The sequence below is a fragment of the Nestor notabilis genome, unplaced genomic scaffold (genome assembly GCF_000696875.1).
Source record: "Nestor notabilis isolate BGI_N333 unplaced genomic scaffold, ASM69687v1 scaffold7261, whole genome shotgun sequence".
In the NCBI taxonomy this organism is placed as follows: Eukaryota; Metazoa; Chordata; class Aves; order Psittaciformes; family Psittacidae; genus Nestor; species Nestor notabilis.
Window position 1 is genome coordinate 19,224 of NW_009916018.1, and position 21,326 is coordinate 40,549.

Genomic DNA, 21,326 nt, shown 5'->3' on the forward strand with positions numbered 1-21,326 from the left:
GTGCCATGTGTGAATTTCCTTAGGATCGTAAAAACTCCAGGGCTTGAAATATTAGCTGCTATAAAGCATAAACTTTTAACAACATTAAATTTATGCAGTTATTGTTACCAAGACCTGGGCTGTTTTGCTTATAACAGAAACTTTGAAACTGCCAAAATTAGCTACGTTTTCAAGTGCAGAAACACCTGTGTCATTGCTGACTGTCATATGTTGTCTGTCATTTCCACCACTACATTGAGAAGTTAGCTATATGAAGCTCTATTATTTGGATAATGCGAACTGTTTTTATCTTTTTTGAATTTTAAAGATTAAAGCCATCCCTGTTTTCACACACACACAAAAAAATCATAAAAACCCCTTTGTGTGAAGTCATATTTTGACAGGAGAAGATTTCAAATTCTCACCAAATTTCATGCGAATATATTCATATGGATCTTCTTGCCAAAGCTCTTCATCAGCATCTGTATAGCACATCAATGGAAAAATAACATCTTGGATAATCCCCTGCAATTAAAAAAAAAAAAGAAAAAGGAGGTTGAAAACAGGCTAGCACTACTAAATCAACCTCTATATTCTGTCCTGTATTTCACAGATTGTGCCTACCCTGTCACTTCCTCACATAAAATGTATTTGGACATAGCAGATTTTATGCGCTACCTTACAAAAAAGGTATCTTTTAACTTAAGGTGGAGCTGCAATGCAGCACAAGCTATTATATGTGCTTTGGATAATGGTATGTGGAGATAATTCAGTGCCATAAATTCAGCAGTTAACACCATCTCCAAGTTTGTTCATTGCTGTGTTACACTGTAATCCTTAATATATATATTAAAGCACAAAGGACTGACAACAAAAAAGGCCATTACGCAGCTTTGCTCGTGGATCTGGGTAACCTTCACCAAACAGGCTTAAACTCTTTCCACCAGTAATTTATAACATAGGTCCCCAAGAATTGAATTGTAGCAAGGCTACAAACACCATACAGACTGACTAATGTACTACTGAGTCACCTAAGCACTAAACCCCCAAAAATGGTTTACTTGAATATGAGGTTTCAGATTCTTCCAGGTGACTGCATGTGACACTCCTTGATTGATGTAATTCAGTGTTTGCTGCAGAACTCTAGGAGCCATGTACTGCTTTTCCTTGTACTGATACAACACCTTCAGCAACACCTAGAAAAATCAGATCTCATCAGTAGCTTATACTGAACACAGACCATTTTAACCAGAAGAATTCTACCCTCCCTCACAATCCTGTACAAGAACCCCTCTATGTCCAACAAAAAAAACCCCAAATCAAACCTCTTTGTTCATTAGACTAAAATGGGTACTGACTAAACCTTCTACTAAATGTCACTGTTAATTTTATAAGGCAATTTGAAGCTCACATCAGGTACTGCACAACTTTTAAAAATACAAACCTTTAATAAGACAAAACATACACGCTAATTCATCACCAACACAGCCCAGGAGACCTTTTCCTCAGAGGTTTATTATTCCACCTTGCTGCTTTTGGGGGACTGAAATTCATGCCCAAACACTGGACTGGTAAAACACACTCACACAGCCTACTGATTCTTGCCTATGTGCAGCCTTACAGCAATGACACTGAATGAAGAATATACATGGATAAAGAATGATGAACCAGCCTCCTCCCTTGGCTTTCTGGACTCAATTCTTCTCCTGAGGTAGCATTCAGAACTATACAGAGCTATTTACATTTGTTGAAGTTCATGGCTCTCCAAAAATAAGGACATGAAATGCACATGGGACCATCGCTAGCAATTAAATTCCACCTCACTGGAAAGTTTGGTATTAGTAATGCAAGGGGGATTTCCTTGTAGCCCAATCCAAGTCAGTGGCAACACTGCACCTTCAAAAGCAGCAGCACCAACTGGAGAGAAATGACAAATCCCATTTCCAGGCTTTCATTTTCACATAAACAAAGTTTAAAAAAAAATAATCAAAAACTGATATCTATCAATCTGTAACATCACCAAGAAAACATTTTGGGAAAATTAGATTTATTATTTTGAAACATTGATAACATTTATTACAGAAACACTGAAGCCTTTCTCCCAAAGGTGATGTCTCACACTTGAGTTTAAAGATTCATTCACTCACCATCAAAATTCTTGGCTTTACAAATGGTTTTATGCTCTAGATGCGAGCTGACATGCCTGAGGGACAGGATGCCATCCAAAGGGATGTGGTCAAGCTTGAGAAGTGGGCTCATGTGAACCTCAAGAGGTTCAACAAGGCCAAGTGCAAGGTCCTGCACCTGAGTCAGGGCAAACCCCAGTATCAATACAGAGTGGGGGATGAAGGGGTTGAGAGTACTCCTGACTTGGGAATACTGGTGGATGAAAGACTGGACATGACCTGGCAATGTGTGCTTGTAGCCCAGAAGGCCAATTATATCTTGGGCTGCATCCAAAGGAGCAGGGCCAATAGGACAAGGGAAGTGATTCTGCTCTTTTACTCTGCTCTGGTGAGATCCCAGCTCTGGATTCCTCAGCTCAGGGAAGATATGGACGTTTTGGAGAGGGTCCAGAGGGGGGCCATAAAAGGAGGGCCTTCATCAGAGGGATATAGCACCTCTCCTATGAGGACAGGCTTAAAGACTGGGTTGTTCAGCCCGGAGAAGACTCTGAGAAGACCTTATTGCAGCATTTCAGTTCTTAAAAGGGGTTTATAAGCAAGATGGCGAGAGACCTTTTAGCAGGGTCTGTTGCAATAGGACAAGGGGTGACAGTTTTAAACTAAAAGAGGAGAGATTGAGGTTGGATGGGAGGAGGATTTTTTTTTTACAGTAAGGGTGGTAAAATACTGGAACAGGTTGCCCAAAGAGGTGGTGGATGCCCCATCCCTGAAGACATTCAAGGCCAGGCTGCAGATGTCCCTGCTCATGGTGGGGGGGTTGGACTAGGTGACCTTTGAAGGTAGGTCCTTTCCAACCCAAACTACTCTGATTTAAAACATACACATTAGGGGTTCTTTGTTCTAGGCGAAAGTAGTAATCCTGGGTGTCCTGGGTTCAGCTACAGCAGTCATTTTTCTCCTTCTTAGTAGCTGGTGCAGGGCTGTGTTTGTGACTTTCAGTCTGGGAACAACGCTGATAACACCGATGGTTTTAGTTGTTTCTCAGTAATGTTTACTCTGACCAAGGACTTTCTCAGTCTCATGCTTTGCCAGAGAGGAGGGGAAGCCAGGAGGAAGCAGAGGCAGGACACCTGACCCAAACTGGCCAAAGGGGTATTCCACACCACAGCACGTCATGCCCAGTATAGAAACTGGGGGGAGTTACCCGGAAGGCCCAGATCGCTGCTCGGGTCGGGCTGGGTATCGGTCGGCGGGTGGTGAGCGGTTATGTCCTTTTCCCTTGTTATTCCTCTTATCATTATTATTGGTAGCAGTAGTGGTTTGTATTATACTTTAGTTACTGGAGAGCTGTTATCTCAACCCGTGGGAGTTACATTCCTTCGATTCTCCTCCCCATCCCTCCGGGAGCGGGGGGAGGAAGGAAAAGGGGGGGAGTGAGCGAGCGGCTGCGTGGTTCCAAGTTGCCGGCTGGGCTTAAACCACGACACTGGGTCTTCAGCAAAATAGACCAGATTCTAATACAGTCTTCTCTGCGGAAAAGCTTATACAAGAAGTTTGCTGCTGTACTTAAATTTTAGAAGAACCTGAAGGTTAGGGGGTTTTTTGAGAGAGAGAGGGAGATTCTCCCACGTAACAGCACAGCACACAGAAAACCTGAATTCATCAATAGTACTTGAAAGGATAAGGAATAGTCTTTTGAAGTAAGTACTAAGCTGAGGCCTAACAAATAGTCTTTGCAGCCATGCTACTTCGGACAAGTCTTTTGGTCCTCTCTTTTCATAAATCTAAGCAGTTCCATGATTCAGATGCAATAAGGAATTAAGATTAAGAAAAGGTTTAAGAATTGCAGTGAGGGAAAGCAGAATGTGGGTTGGAGGGTCCAGGGCAAATAAAGCAAATTCTGCAGCTGTGTCAAATGAACAACCAGGCAGTAGTGTTCAACCACGGCTTAGTTCTGGCCATCAGGTCTTGCAAAAGGAGAAATGTCTAGAGCAAAACAGCTGCTAACACAAGGGATAAAAATCAAGGTATTCCAGCTAGGCAGCTTAGCCTGTTTTGGCCAAGCTTAAGAAAGTTTAGCTGGAACTAATGCTGCATGTACTGGATTTAAATTTTTTTGAGGGGGGGTGGGGTGATATGCAAATGACAAAAAGATACTGAGTAGATAAAAAGAATAATCGAAGTGATTATGAGAATATTATCATCAACCTGTTTCGAGGTTATACTTGAACAACCTTTAATCCCGTACCACATTTATCTATTACTCCTTTAGTAAAAGGGTGAGCACACTTTAGCAAGTAGAGTCCAGTGAAGCATGTTATCAGTATTTGTATTCTTCAGAATTACACAGATTTTTTTTTTTTAAAAGAAATACATCCTGTTAAGAAATCTTCCATAACATTTATCTGAAGGATTCAATTTCTTTGAGCGTACAACCAAGATCTATCTTCTCCACAGACACAGAGGACAGCAACAATAAATAGACAGAAATAATCTGTCTCTCTAAACAAGTTACATTATTGTACAGGAAGAAACTGCAAGCATTTTAAGGTACTGTTTTCTAGCAATTTTCTTTAAAGACTTCAATTCTTGGTGTTTCTCAGATACAGTAAGGATCAAAATTGATTCGAAGAAAATGTAAAGAAAAGACACAAAGTATTTTGTTGAACTGTTTAAATGTATCTTTTCAAAGACTTCTTTTGCCCATACAGCCTTTTGTCAGAACTTCATTTGATCTTGGAAGTGCAAAGCAACCAGTAAGGTCTTAAAGAACATGTAATAATTATGTCTGATGTCATCTACAGGTGACAGATGAGCACCTCAGAAGGTGATGCTGACTCCACTTGTCTGAGTAGAATGCTGGGATATACTTCCTAACACTTAATGTGACAAATGTCCTTTTCACTTTCAATACTTTGGATGTCCTTCAAAAACCATGTATTTAGGAGATACCTTCCCAACTTTTAGAGTCCTGTAATTCATCATTATTGCATTAGGAATGAAAACTAAGAAAACTGAAAGTGAGCTAAGATCTGTTCTTCTCCTAATTAAAATAAAGGCTTTAAAAAAACCCACTCCTGGCCCTGAGATTTTCATAAACTATTTACACTTGCAATCTAATCACCTTAATATAAACAGATTTATAAGCCAATACAAGGAAAATTTACAAAAACTACTTGAAGTTTTTTAATAAATAATCTAGTTTCAAAAGAACAGAAATCGGCAACAGCTGAGACTCAGATCCAAAAATTGCCCAATACTGATCGGAATTTTCTTGCTATTTCAAAAAGTTCAAATTACTGACTTTAAAAACACATGCAGTATAAGTGAGGTAGATGACAATTCCTGCCCCACCAATCCATCCTGTCCCTCCCAGAAAACCTGTAGGTTGCTGCCACACGTAGGACTGTCTGAATCACGAAGTTACTCCAGTGAAGTAAATCAAGGATAGTTTGGCATAACATTGATACATCACATTAGAAACTGCTACAGCCCAGAAGATGAACACTTATAACAGACCCAGTAGCAGTGGCAACTCCCAGATAGGGAAACGAGTGGAAAGCGACCATTAGACATACCTGTTTGTAAGCGAACCTCTGCTTGATCAGGCTTTTGCAGAAAACTAAAAGCTTAGTATTTACTGACTTTGAGTCAAACAAGAACTGTATCATCAGAGTTAAAAGGTAAGAAGGCAGACTACACCACATAAATATCATACCTATGTCTTCCAGAAAGAGAAAAACTGGTAGCATTTATCTGAAGCTCATCTGAGGGCTTGTTATGTGAGAGCTATTTACAGATTGTCAATGCTGCACAGGCTGTTTTCAGTGGATTGTCCTACGTGGCAAACTAATGATTTTTTTTAATCGCTCATTTAACCCCCAGACTTCAGTGCTTTCCACACCAATGTACTTAAAAAACCCACAGTCGTGTTAATACCCCCCACATTCAGTGTTTCTTACTTGCTGAACACCAACAGCAAATGCCTTCAGGAACACTTCAGCAAATTCATTGTACTCCTTGGAAACATTACCAGGGCTTCCATACCTAGAATTAGAAGCAATTATGCAAATTCAAGGGGGTAGCAATATTATTGACTTGAATATTTGTTTCATGTTTTTTTTGGGTTGGGTTTTTTTTTTTCTTAAATAGCAATGGAAAATAAAATACCTCTCAAAAAGCCTTGCTAAGATATGCAAAGCCCACTTCTTGCATTTCCACCAAGGCAACTCCGGTCTATCATCTTCATCAACTTGAAGGGTTTCCTTTTGGGGAGAAAAAAATAACAAAGGGGAAGAAAAAAGAAGAAAAAAAAGAAGAAAAAAAAATATTTACCAACTACTCACAAAAAGCTCAAATTGTATGTATTCTGAACAACGACATAGCGTAGTTTGCTTTTAACCTCCCATTTGCACTTCTAGCTTAATAGAAGTATAAAGTACAGTATATCTAAAGATAAACTGCTTGATATATGCTGCATAAATGACGAACAAGTTCTTGAAACAAGAAGCCGAAGTAATATACTGTAATTTGCTATAATGTGCTAACTCAAAAGCAACAGAACTCCCACACAAGCTACACAATTTCAGAATTTGTCTAGCCTGTTTAAAACACCCTATTTAGCTTAAAAAGTATTTTCTTGGCATCTATTGAGAAAAAAAGAATGCAGAGTTAAACATTCTAATGAATGATAAATATTTAAGATTAAATTCATATATAGCCAAAAGCCACTTACAGCTGGTACATCCCTATCGACCACAGTCTTCAGGATTTCTATCCATTCAGTCAGGTTTTGCTGATTTATCAACTCCAAAGGTAACGTGTACTTAATAAAAAAAAAGAGGGTGGGGGAATTTATTATAAAACCATTTGAAAATAATGTTACCTTCACAGTTTGAATTTCAGCTCTTCCAAATCTTTGTCCACACTAAGGTACCATTAAAGATTAGCAAGTTACTTGGAAAACCAGGCTGACGAATTTAACACACCCTAGTTTACACCTTCAATACCCTTAGAGGTGGTAGAGGTCTTTACTCCAATTCATTCTGCTTGTGCAATGCTAAGATTCTACTTAAAGAGATGTTACACTAATTTCTGAAGCAATTAATAGCGTATTCACAGTTTAATTCCAAACTATTGCATTTACACTGCTAATTCTATATAGGCTGCCCTCTGGTTTTCTAGCAAATACTCTACCTTAGAGGATAGCACGCTTAAGTTCTATCTAATGCCAACCAGGAATATTAATGTATAAAAAGTGCAATACAATTAAGCATACCAAAACCCTGTGATTCCTATAACTGCTGAGTAGCAGGGGAAATTATTTGATGTAATCTAATACTGTTAGTATTTCTGCAATTCACAATTTTACAGAAAAGTATATGTTTTAAATTAAATTAATGATGAAGTTGATACAAAGTTTATTCTTTACCTGGACAAGGGCATAAAATATTTTGAAGATCTGTTTCTGGATGAGGACAGACTGATCAGATGGATCACTCAAGAGCTGAATAAAACTATCCTTCAGAACTGGTAGAAAATGTTGCATTGCAGCTATCAAAGGACTCCGCTCCTCTGGCTTCTTGTACCTTTAGATAAGAACAAACTAGTTTTGTAGCTCTTTCAGGCAGCTTTTGAATTTTAGAAGTCCGCCTTTCCCCAATGTAGACGCAAGTAGGTTTTATTACAGTTCATAACAACATATGATTAAAAAAAACCCAAACAATTTGCCATTTCTTTACAGAATTCGAAATAAAGCAAGCCAGACAATATTACAGTTGCTGGGCTAGTCAGTAAAATTCCAGAAAGACATTTATCAGAGTTCACCATTTACAAAAAGTATTTCCAGAAGCTCGATTACTTCACTGACATTGACAAAAGTATACTTTCGCAGCTTACCAGTGATGTCTCTCACAAGGAATGGTTTGGGTTGGGAAGGACCTTAAGATCATCCAGGTCCAACCCCCTGCCATGGACAAGGACACCTCCCACTAGACCATGTTGCCACATCTTACCATTTATTTGCCCAAATCTAACAACTAAGTAGAGAATGTAGGTTTCAAGGCTATGTAGCAGGTGGAGCAAGCTTTGATTGCAGCCCCCCTTGAAACAGACCTTCCCATGCTGGTGACAGGCCACCAGTTTGTCTATGCTGAAAACAGGGCTCCGTTTCCTTTCTCAAAACATGTCAATATTCCTGAAAGGAAATGAAGCTGGATTTTGAAATCTTCTCCCCAGCTTTAAAGTTGTAAAGAAGAAAGTACTTATTGACTCTAGAGTTATCACAACAGAATAGGATCTTGTCCATACTGGTGATAACAATAAGAACAAAGTAAAGTATCACTTAGAGACTGTACAGCTTTATTTTTTATTAAGAAATTAATAAGCTTTTTTTTTTTTTAATTAAAAAATGAATACTGTAATACTCTTGGACTCCTGTGGGAGACTTCGGGGTTGGAGGATTGCGTTTTGGTTTGGTTTTGTGGTTTGTTTGGATTTTTTAATACATTTTTGGTAGTCTTTTCACTAATACTAAATATCAATGCTCAGCCTCTTAACCAGTGCCAATTTGCAAAAATGTAAGATAAAGTCTACTCAATCTGCTGCCACATGGCATGTTCTGTAAAACTACTAGAGACCACCGAGCTCCTAAAATTCCATTCAATAATACACTTTCCATGTATTTTCTGAAATAGAAACCTAAATATAAAAAGATTAAATGTTGCTCAGGAAAACTCGGTTTCTCATTTCCACAAAAGACACAATTAAAAAAGACCAGAAAAAATGACTATGCAGAGAGAACCCATTTGATCTTCCTGGCTGGACTTGGAAAGGAAAGAAGTTTAAAAGCCCCAAGATATTTACTTTCCAAAAAACCAAGCTAAATATTCCTACAACTCAAGCAGTAAAAACTTGATCAGTCACAACATTATGTGGTTCCCCCCCCCAAAAATGACGTTATTTAACAATTTTTACAGCGACCTGGTTGCAGCCATATTGTTACTCAATTGAAATGTGCATATTCCTACATGATCTGTGAAACTGACCCTTGACTTCACCACGTAGCTAAACAAGTATGAGCAGATGCTTGCTTCAGCTAAAGCACTTGATGAACTAAGATTATGAACACACCTGTTACCTTAGTTAATCAAACAATGACTGAGCTCATATCAAAATTCTTCCCTGAACAGGGATGGCTGTTCACTACAGTGAACACTTCATGTTTTGTATGTCACAGATCTCTGCTGTATATTTGGTTAAAAATGTTTAACAAGTGAGAAATTCGTTTATTTTCCTTTCCTAGCAGAACTTGCAATTTTCAGTCACTGAAAAACTCCAACATGGGATTACAGGTCTTTACAGCATTCCTGTGGAAAACTATTTTTGAGAAACTGGTATTCACCTGTTTTACTCTAATCTACATAAATGTTACATTGAAAAATTTCACTGCCTAATTCCTTGAATTTTAAGTACCTGAAACAAAAACGTTATGCATGACAGTGCTTTTAAGGAGTTGTGGATTCCATCAGTTCCACTACCACAATCCCCTGATTCCAGGACTGCACTTTTCTCGATCCAGCTCACATCAGCTTCCTACATGCCAGCAGCAGCAGGTAAGCTCTATATTCCTCCTCAAAGTGCAACCGCTGCTTTAAAGCCCTAATCATAATACCAGATACAGAACAAAGAACATTAACCTATACCCTAGTCCAGTGTCTTGCATACAGAACAGCAAGCCTCGATAAAGACTTCCTGCAATGTTGGATGAGGCTATCAAAATGATTATACCAAAGTCAGTCAATTAATTCTGAACTTCTTAACATTCAGGATTTCACATGTTCTCTGTATGTTTATTGCCACTGATAACTAGAGTACAGATTAAGAGTCTAAATCTGGTTTGAATAAATAATCATCTTCTGCAAAAGTCATGATTTTGAACAGACTTTCTTACTGCTATGAATCCATAAAAAACAACTACCAAATTAAAGCATGACTATAAACTCTTTTTTCTGATCTTAAACCTTTAATGAAGGCAGTTTTTCTGTTTAGTGGAGAAGATGTATGAGCCAACATTTGCATAGCAAGTATCCAAGAATATTTTCTAAATGTAGACTTCTATCACCTTTGTGCAATCCCATATGCAGTCCTACAGGGTTACAATGCACATACAGAATACCAAAAATACAAACAAATTTATTAATTCTCTGCTCTTTCGTATGGCAGAAAAAACTTACTCATAGTTCTTCACAAGTTGATAAAGACAAAGAAGAATTCCAAGCCAACAAGCACTGTTGTCAGACTGAAGATAAAATCCAATTTTCTCCACAACTGCAGTCCAGCGACTAGGATAATCGTGCTTGATAATATGGTGAATGCAAGTAGTAAGCTGTACTCTAGAAAACAAATGCACACGATTAAATAAGTTACTACTATTGTTTTAATAATTTTACAGTGGTGTTGAAGCAGCTAACATTGACCAAACTTAGACTAATTTCAAGTTTTGTTTAGAAGGTTTAAGTTCTGTTCTTTCTGCTTAATATTCTCAATATCCTCAATTAATATTTGAGGAACTTCAAATCTCTGCATGCCACACAAGCTGAAAACTATTTTTTCACTTTAATGCTTAGGATACATAGTGTATGACAATAATGCTTAGCATTCAGGTGATCTTAGCTGTGTAAAAACAAACCCCAGAAACCAGAGCCAATTCATGTACAGTTTATAACTGTATACCTTATCAGCTCAGGAGAGTGAATAATGGCTTCTACAATATTTTCACGAATACAATGTCTATCTTCTTCTGGGATGGAGTAAGGTGGAATCTCTCCTGGTGCAGTTTCACGATCTGGCCAGTACTGGGTTATCATATTTTTCAAGTAGATAACCCCTGTGAGACAGAAGTGGCAAATCAGCTGATAGCCATTCAAAGAACAAACACACATTTTGCAAAAAAATCTATTTTAGAACAAAACTGACTGAAAGGACTCACTCGTTGACCATTTCTGAGTAGGAGAATCAAAATACATAAACTACGCAAATTATTAACCTAATAATCTCCTAGTTGATACCCTTTTACCCATTTATTGTGATGTCTGTATTTTTAGTTCTGTAAAGCATGTGTTTTCATATAAAAATACTAACCCCGTTGCTTTTACCTGTGCTATAGATAAATAGTTGTGCAACATTTTAGCAACACACTTCTGAAAAATCCTTTGTAATCATTTTCTTGGTATTTTTATTACAACAAAGCTAATCAATACTAATGACAAACTATAAACATCCCTTGTAAGCAAAAATCCAAACAAAAAAAAATTCTAATTAAGTTTGTGATACCAGAGTGAATGCTAACAAGAAACAGAGCCCCTTTATACCAAGGTTATGGGCCACAGTACTTTGTAGCAACCAGGTTGCTGGCACAAATGCCTGCATTTACCATTTGACAACTGAATCCAAACTGCTTATGAGGCAAAACATAGATCACAGCCCTTGGAAAGAAAAGGACTTACAAAATGCAAAAGGAAACCTCAAATCACAAACTAATAACAAAGTTACTATTGACCTAATTCTATGTACAAATCCGTAAAGTAAATTCTCTTCCCAAATTTCATATGCGTGTTTTGAAGATTCAGAAACCAAAGTTTCTGAAGAGGTCTGCAAATGAAAGAAACACTCAGCAGATGTCAGCTATTACAAGACTGAAGTGATGCAGACTTCAATCTGTCTTCAGTGGGATTTATCATGCCATTAATTGCTTTGCAAAACACGCACTGTTTGTAAGCTATGTGTTGTTTGAGTTGTCTCCACTCTCTACAGACTGCTTTGGGTTTTAATTGGTTTACACTGAAGGCAGTAGATAAAAATGCAAGTTACACTTATGCTACAACTTTGAACAATCTAATATGCGGAAGATCCACATAAGTGATCTTTTGCCAAGAAAGGTTGGACAAGATGATCCTTGAGAACCCTTCCAACCTGGTATTATATGATTCTGTGAAGATCATACTTCCTGAAGTGTCAGAAAAAACACTGAAGTATCGTGTTAAAAACCTCTGCCAAGTAATCATAGCAGCTTTAAGATGATGTTTGGAGTTGCTAATATCCAATATCCAATTTTACTAATGGCTCACGTGCAAATGACAGGGTTCCAAATGACATAATTTGTTTTCTTCCACTTAAAACGTTTAGAAGCATTAGCCTTACTAGTACAAGGTTAAATTACCTCCTTGGACCAAGTGTACTAGTATTACAAACCACTCTGTTTCCCCAAAGACCAGTATTCACTAGAGATAAAGGGAAGCAATAACTGAAGAGCCTGCCACCTCTTCTTCCCATCTTCCCTATTCTGTGTATGGTGCAGATACAGTTCATGATGATTGCAATTCAAACAACTCCCAACTTCAGAGTATTTGAGATTAAAATCATTAAGATTCTTTAACAGTATCCTGGTGTGTATGCACCATTACAGTAGATACAATGAAAAAACAAAAGATTTGAAAACTTGCCTGCCTGTCTCACTGGTAAATCCAGTTGCTCAGACATAGTGATCTGAAGCAGAGTTGAAACAAAGTTCAATGACTTATGAGCCTGTAGAGACAGAGATAAAAAAGAAAATAATATTATTTAGTCATAGTTTGTTAAGTTTTAGAATACTCCTGCTGGGTTTTATAATATCTGTATCATGATGTAACGCAATCAGTAGAATACCAGCAACCCAGACAGTTTCACAGTAGTCAGCTAATCAACCAAAGCATTCCAAAATTTCATGCTTGTTATATTCTCAAGACAACATGAGGAAAAATCATCCTGTTTAAGGTAAGAGACTTGAAGGAATCATTAAACAGGCTTCAGAAATCAGCCTTTCACAGTCACCAAACATGTTCTTAAGTCAGAACGAATACTTGAAAGAATAATATCTAAATAGCCAGAAAACCCAAGCACAGCAAGTTTACAGTGACCTTTAACAAGGTATGAATTCATGATAAAATAATCTAAGAAACAGAGGGCAACTCTGTTTTAAAACTAAGCCCAGCCTTAAGCAAGCCTGTCCAACTCATAGCACATCTTTCTGGAAAAAAAAATAAAACAAAAAAAATAAAAGGAGCTTCAAGTGACTATTTATGCATTACTGCATCAACTGTTACCGTAACTATACACCATACTGTTACCTGTATAGTTATACAGCAAACTAATAGTATGGAGACCTAAATGGAGTGGTATTTGCAGAGTAACAACCCTGCAAGGATTTGCAAGAGTTCACTTACAAAGAAAGCAAAATCTGGTGCTTTTTTTCTTAAAATAATGAGAAATGTCATTGATACAGTAAATAATATATTGTCTTTTCACATGCAGAAACTAATCTTATCATTATTATAGCATCCTTTACCCACCTTCCTAAGCATTAAAAACTCAAAATGTTAAATGAATTTTGCTGAGGAAAGTAAATTGCAATCCTTAAAAAGAAACTCTACTTTTTATAACTGGAAAACACTTTTCCTCAAGGTCAGGATATGAGCTGCAGTGAGGGAAATTCCTCTTTTACAGAAGGAAAAAAATAAAAATAATCACAAGGACAGCCAAGGTCCAGCACAATCTGTGCACAGAGGCTGTGGGACCTCATCCTCCGAGACATTCAGAACTCAACTGGGCAAGCCCCGATCTACCTCACCTAGCTTCCAAACAGCTTTGCTTCAGGTGGCTGGACCAGATGATCTGCAAAGGTCCCTTCTAACTAATTACATCATGATTCAAAATGCGAAGATATATTTCTGCTTTATCTTCACTTACAATTTAATATTTTTATATGTTCTGTGCAGCACTTCCGTCAACAAGGACAACTGCATAGATCTACATAACTTTACATGTTAAACTCATAGGAAAACACCTCTTACCTACTTGTTCCCTAATTTATTACTCCTTACATAAAGCAAATAATATTTTGATAATCACTGAAATTACACTATCCATTTATCACAAATAAATGACTGTCTCAGTTACTGCAGCAAAGCAAATTAATATCATAAAAAGAAATAATCAGAAATTATCTATTCTTTTAGTAGGACTAAAAGCTCTTTGACAGTATGAAGTAATGCCAGCGTTACTCTTAAGTGTGTAACACTGCTCAGCTCACTCCTACAGCACCAGCCTCTTCTCTCCAACTTAAAAAACTCCTATACATTCTCGTACAAAACCAGTGTAAAACGGACAGCCTTGACCATGAGATTTGTTCGTGCATTGTACTAAGACTTGATCAGCATTGGTTGTTTTCTACTGCCTGTTATTTAAAACTGATTGTAAACATAGAATGAACTTGACTTAAGATCTTCCCAAAATATTAAAACATTGCTGTACATATTCATCCTGTGCATTAAAAATCTACAGGCTACAGAAAACCCACAGAAGCTCATGTTTATTTGTAGAGCACGTTTTGATGGATTGGGAGTAACTGACACTGCAATATGAGCAAGAATCTTTCTGACCCACATCCCTCTGATATGTCTAAAGTCCTGAAGAAGAAAATAAACTTTCAAATAAAAAAAATACTCGTTTCCAACTGTCAAGTAATGGTTGAATAAATACATTTAATTCACTTGTTGGTATTAATCTCTACTACAGCTGCAGTCTGTTAAGGTCCTTGTTTTCTTAACTAACATTAATAGACCGTCTGCCACACATACCAAATGACATCAGACCCTAATTCAGCACAGTAGTCAGTTATATGCCTAACATTAATGTCAGCGGAAGTACTCCTGTACTTAAGTGTGTTACTATGAACTTGCTGAAGAAAGCTTTCCGTTTCAATAACCTTTAACTCACCTATGATGAATAAGGTCACATTACACTCTGCATAAAGTGGACTTAAAAGAATATGATAAACTTAATGGCTGCCTTTTCTATAGTGAAAATTTGCAATGTATTTCATTATTTGAAATGGAAAAACATTTAATCCTGTAATTTTTAAAATTAAGGATTACCTTCCCTTTTTCACAATGAATGACAACTGTTTCATAAAAAAAATAAAAATTAATTTCAAAAGCAAAAAGCAACAAAAAGCAGACAGTGTACAAAACTGCCACACACTGCAATTGCATAAATACCAAAGAATAATCTTCACTAAAAAATTAGGACTGAGCCTATGCCTCCAGCAAGCTACAGAAGCTCCCTAGAAACGTCAACTATATTAGTATGTGGGATTGATATATTTTCACTGGACTCTTTGAACAATAACAAGTTTTAAAGGATAGGACCAAAACACCTATATTCATTCTCTTTTTTTAAATCTTGCAAGTATCATCCTAATTAACATAACAAGCATCAAACACCAACCACAAGGATGAGCTACTTTATCCCCTTTAGTGGTTCACTGCAGAAATTCACATCAGAAATCATTTAGGCTTTTAATAACAGTTAGCATAAGTAAAATACCTTGTACTTTCCAAACAAAGCCTCCTTTTAACCCGTTAAGTTCATAACTGAATTTACACAGAGCTATATTATCACTTCTATACATTCTTTATGGAATATAAAGGACTTCCAAACTCTTTACAATGATCGCCTTCCCATGTCACTTGAAGGAAAGTCGATTCCAGAGAAACTTAAATGGAAATGTGGGGATTGGGAGGGACAGCTACAAGGCGGCATGTGTGTAATGAATGCTCAAATAAAATGCCAGCTTCTACAATAGCCTATCACTTGCTCCCTTGCTTTGCTTGACTATTAAAAAGAACATTCAATGTTTTGCTGTCACCTGGAAAAAACATCTGAACTTAAAATAAGACACCACATAGGAGCTGATTTTGTATTTACAGCATTAAGAAATACTGAACACACATTCATTTCAGCTATTTTAATCATTAGTATTTTTACTCTCCAAAGATGGCTGCCTCTCGGGACATCATGCTCCTCTTCACTGACAGCACTGCTAAAAAAACCCAACCAAACAAAACACACCACACCTACTTTATGTATATATTTTATGCAAATTCTAGCTTTTGGGTTTAGTGCCTGTGATTAGCCAGAATAATCTGCTATACGAAAAGTGAGCTGCAAATGAAGATTTATTAGAGGTCTACCAGGGAACTCTGAATGTAGAGGACTCTGCTGCCCCTTGCATGCCCCAGTCTCCAAAAGAATTGGGTGTACTGATGCAACTTCAGTGCAAGTCACTGGCAAGTAGTGTCATTCTATGCAGAAGTCCCATGGCTCCAGGATGCAAGAATTAAAATCAGGATCTCACAATGGTTGCTATCACATCCTCTAACCTGCGTGAAGAACCAAAACAATTTCCATAACCTTAAAGTTTTGACATTTGTAAAACTTTGTCTTTTATTCTCTTGCTCCCCATTTACAAATACCCTTTCAAAATAAATATTAAGATTTAGAGAACTTACAATAACTTGAGGGAAAAAAAAAATAATATTCTGTCACAGCCAAAGTCTGTTTCCCAACATGTAACTCAACATTTACAAAAAACCAAAAAAAAAAAAAAAAAAAAAAAAAAAAAAAACCAAAAAAAAACACCCAGAAAAAGAAAAACCAAAACCAAAACTCCTCTCAAGTCCTTCCCCCTTTCAAATCCTCCAACATGCCGTGTCACTGGTATGACTTTGTTGTCTAAGAGCCAAAGAATTCAGGGACTGTTCCCAAGAGCAATCTTTGCTATGCAGCCTCACTAGCTGAGGAATGTATTCTATCAGACCACAAATGTTGCACCACTGTCTGTTAATATCAATCACTGTTACAGAACATACAATCATTTTGCATATTTCACTGCAGTTTTTCCTAGCAGAGTAGGTTTGTTAGTCATGTGCTAAAACAGTTTGGGGAAAGTGTCACACCAGCTATCTAATCTGAAATAGAAATCAAATTTGAAGTTAACTTTCAAAAGTCCAGTTTGTGGCATATGAACTATCAACAGTTAATTATGATACAGAAAAAGCACTTTTTCTCCAGTAATGATGCTGACTGAAATCAGTTACATTCATCTTTAATACCAGAATTATTCATATCTCACATAGCCTGCAGGCCACTAAACGAAAAAAACCCAAGAAGCTTCATCTGAGGGATGAAGAACTACATGCATTCTTCTTAGACATTAAGAATTTAACATCCTGTAACAGACACACTACTACAGGTACCTCCCTTATTGTTACCAAAAAAGCAAATCAGAAGAGTAACACTTACAGTATGTTGCTGAACTAGAACCCTAGGCTACTTATATAGTTATTCAAAGTAGCACATATTTAAATAAAGGCTACAATTTATTTCTGAAGGAGCTGAAAAAAAATATGAATTCAACACAATTCCCCCATTTCAATTTTGAAAAAAAATCTACAGTACGAGGTAACCACAAACATCACACCAAGATGAAACCATTTGCATTTTCTGTAGAAAGGTAAGGTCAGGAACCATAAGGCCGCTGAATCAGCCAACTGCTCTGTAGCACTCTTTCAATTCTTTTAAGAACTCAGCAGGTCTGGAAGTAATTCTGACCTCAAGTTTTTGCAGCTACAATGTATATATAAATCCAGTTTAAGGTCCACAGAAAACAGATACAAACTTATCAGATCTTGCAAATGTTCTTGATATTCATTTCATCAGGATACTGTGTCCAAGTTCAGAAGCCTCTGCTTGCAGAGGAAAAAGGCATGTGCTCTGAGCAAGGGTTAGCTAAGCACACACAGTAACTATTTGCTAAGTCATGAGAAAGTGGCAAGTCGCCCTGTCTGCTAGGATTTTACCTTGCACTGGTTAACATGCATCAGGAATGTAACTTCTTCTTAATGAAGACAAAGCTCCCTTGGTTCCTTACTGCCCTCAAGGGGTTTTCCCGTGTTGGACCAGCCTTGATACGTGCAGTTTAAAACCATCTTTTCCCAAAGAATCTCCATCCAGCATGCACCAAAATATATAGATGGAAGATAAGCGAAATGAAAATCATCAAGTACTTTCAGTAAAATCTCATACTAACAACTTTAAAAGGGAACCCGTGATCCGATAATCAGCACTAGGAAACTCATGCTACGGTGTATAGCCATAGGTGTTAGACATGAAGACCATGTCCGAAAATGTTAAAAACCAAAAGAAACCAACAATGGGGGAAAGCACCTACTCCCAAGTATCCAAGCCACACCACTTGAAAATTCCTGGGTGAAAGGTGCTGTGTAATGTAACTAGCACCTCGCTTTTTCCCCTTTGACAACCTTTCACTCCAAAGCTCCCAGTAGTTTCTGTTCGATCATTTAATTTAATCATTCCATCATTATGGCATTTATTCTATTAAACAGGCAATCAAGGGCACTGAACTAGGCACTGCTACATTTTGTTAAACCTATGGCATGCTGTAGTGACTAGTCAACAAGCTAAAGCATTCTTCCTTTCCCTCTACCTTGCATTAACATATATAACATGAAAAAGCTTAAACATAACTTCTGAAAGGCACTTATTCAGTAGAGCAACAGGAGAACATTTTCCTAAACAAACTCTGTTAAGCTTTGTCTTAAAAAAGAAATATGAGTTATTGGGGATTGCTCCCCCTCCTCCAATATTCTCAGACACAAAAATTGAGGGTTTAGTCTAAACGATGTCTTAATAGCTCATACACACTGGGGCTGATCTCAGATATTTGCAAGACGTATGTAACAGTTAAGTTACAAAGAAATCTGAAAGGAAGGTATTATCTAGCAACTGTGCCTTTATAAATACGTTGATATTAAAAGATGGAACAACACTGTGTATTATTTTCAGAGTGTCATTCCGTAGCTGCATAGTTAAAAATATCTATTTTCATCACCATTTCTGAGAAACACTTTATACACGCAGTACAAAGACTGTTTCAAAAGCCAAACATCTTCTTCCTGCTTTCCAGTAGCTTACTTGAAGAGTCTGGTTCTAAGTCCTTGCAAAAGACAGCTTTCCCCTGTAAGACAGGGACAGAGATGGACAACCACCTCAGGGTATATCATAAGCTGGAAAATACATGAGAAGCTGTTGGACCAAGAGCTAGTAGTATCATTCCCTATAACTTATTTTCACCGTGAGGACTGAAATATTATTTCTGTGGGGTTTCTTCCCCCTCTTTTTTAGCATATCTCAACTCTAAAAGTTCTCACAGCATTTTATGTGCAGGCAATGTAACATGATAAAACTTAATGAGAGAAGAAATAAAGCATCAAACAATTCACAACTTAGCCAAGGTCAAGGGAAAAATAACAAAGCCTGGATAAATCAAGAATTCATACAGCCTGGTTCCTTTCTCCAGTCAGCAGAAACTGTTGATCGATAGGGTATGATGAAGACAGATCTAGATACTTTACTCTTCCATTAATTAGGAATATCAACTACTGACCAGAGCATGTTCTTTTCTGATGAGGTAAAATGACCATTCAACTGAAAACCAGTCTCATCAGCTCAACAGAGACACTTCGGACAAACTAAACTAAAAGGTCAACCAAGGACAACTATTAAATTGTAAAAACACTTGTGTGCGCCTGGCCACGTGCAAGAACAGCATTCACTGCTGTACAGTTTCATCTTTACAGAGAAAGAGACCACCACACCTGAAATAGAATATTAACTGGTAACACAAGTGCCTGAACAGTTAACAGATTTAGACCAGGATCCTGCAAACGCATGTGTAACTGTCTTCAATAAACCTATGAAAAACCATGTGACCAAAACTACATATATGTACAAGTGCTTGCAGATTTTGGGTTTAACAAATTTTTATCACAAGAGGTCTGTGAAAGATCAGCGAGGCTACACTTCCAACAACAGTGATTCTTATGCACTGGTTCGAGAATGTCCGGTGTTTTTAAAGGGGCACAGATATGTGGATTTTTATACCAATCTAATACTTGTGTAGTACATGACAGACCATGATGCTTTGATTCAAAGTGTGAACAAAAGCTGGTTGCTGGTGAGCATGATCCTTCATGCAACAGATTTAGCCATTTGCTGAAGACCCCGACTGGCAGAGAATGTAATTTCCTGCACATCCAGCAACTCAATACCTGCAGAAAATAGCTAAAATAGATTTCAAACAAGTTACTATATATAGGTATCGACATGCATGTAACAAAAAATGCCATTTTGGGGCCAGCTTAGGATTACATATATATTATTGTCTTTATAGGCAATTACGTTATTTTCTTTTTTTTGTTTAAACAAAACCCACCAGAATTCTTTTTACCAAAGCATATGGGGAAGACAGCCAACTCAATTAAACATTGAGTAGTTTTACAGCTATCTCTTTCAAATGTACGTAATATTTATTTGCCATTCATTTACTAAACAGCATGCAGGAAATTCAGCTTAATTACACTTTCTTATAATACAAGAAGCTATACCTTCAGTTTTTGGAAGTTTCTCTACTGGCAGCAGAACATTTGGCCAACCTTTATCTAAGCTCTGCTGAACATCTGTTGCATTAAATGTATTCTGCTGAGCCTAAAGTCTGCTTATAAGCAACAAAGACAGACATTTGTGAAAAAGGCCAACTAAAGGCATCACAGGCCTTCTACCCAGGCTTATCCCTCACCTCCTCCCTCCAGCTATCACCTTTTCCCCGAGTCAAAAACTAGAACGCCCTTTTTTTCAAAATGCCTAAGTCCCATAGCTGTATCTCACCAAGAAAGAAAAGTTTTCATCTACCAGATGGAACAAAAATACAGCCTTCTTCCAAAATTTAAACCTGTGGAACTAGGACGTGCTGGTTTTGTTATATCCCAGTGTGACATATGAATGCAGTCTAAGCAGATGACATACCTGGGTTGGGAACCTGGTCTTCCCCCGTCTTTCGGGCACATGTCGATACTACGCCCAGAACGCATACCTACCTTGGCCGTGCTGCTGATGAACCCGGAGCCCAAAGGATTTGTATAAACACCAAATAACGCCAGGCTATCGGATTTGCTTCCCAACTCAGCCCAGGCCACTTACACTAATAGGCTACGCTGCTCATAAAGTGATGGGGTCTTGGTAACTCCTTTCTCGCAGACAAATTACTGCCTTCCACGTCCACAGCCTGCCCTTAAGATAGTCCCAGGCAGGAAATGAGCCACCGGGAGACTGCACCATCGACAATTTTAAACATCCCTCTGTAGATTACCCTTTCCCCGACTGAACAAGAAGACAATGGAAGTAATGTGTTACCCACAGGAAAGGCAATGGGGGCCTCCTCCCCAACGCCGACCGCTTTCTGCCGCTTACCCCCCTCCCCTGAGC

General features: G+C 37.7%; 1 protein-coding gene across 1 annotated transcript in view; it reads right to left on the reverse strand.

Moving 5' to 3' along the window:
- Positions 1 to 12,691, reverse strand: part of IPO7 (importin 7) — a 28,173-nt gene extending 15,482 nt beyond the window's left edge. Inside the window, 9 exon segments of the mRNA XM_010024402.1 lie at positions 405 to 504; positions 1,041 to 1,175; positions 6,068 to 6,152; positions 6,276 to 6,370; positions 6,841 to 6,930; positions 7,537 to 7,693; positions 10,340 to 10,498; positions 10,839 to 10,992; positions 12,608 to 12,691. Of these exon segments, the coding sequence (XP_010022704.1) occupies positions 405 to 504; positions 1,041 to 1,175; positions 6,068 to 6,152; positions 6,276 to 6,370; positions 6,841 to 6,930; positions 7,537 to 7,693; positions 10,340 to 10,498; positions 10,839 to 10,992; positions 12,608 to 12,644 (1,012 nt within the window). The 5' untranslated portion in view covers positions 12,645 to 12,691.
- Between the last annotated feature and the right edge of the window lie 8,635 nt (positions 12,692 to 21,326).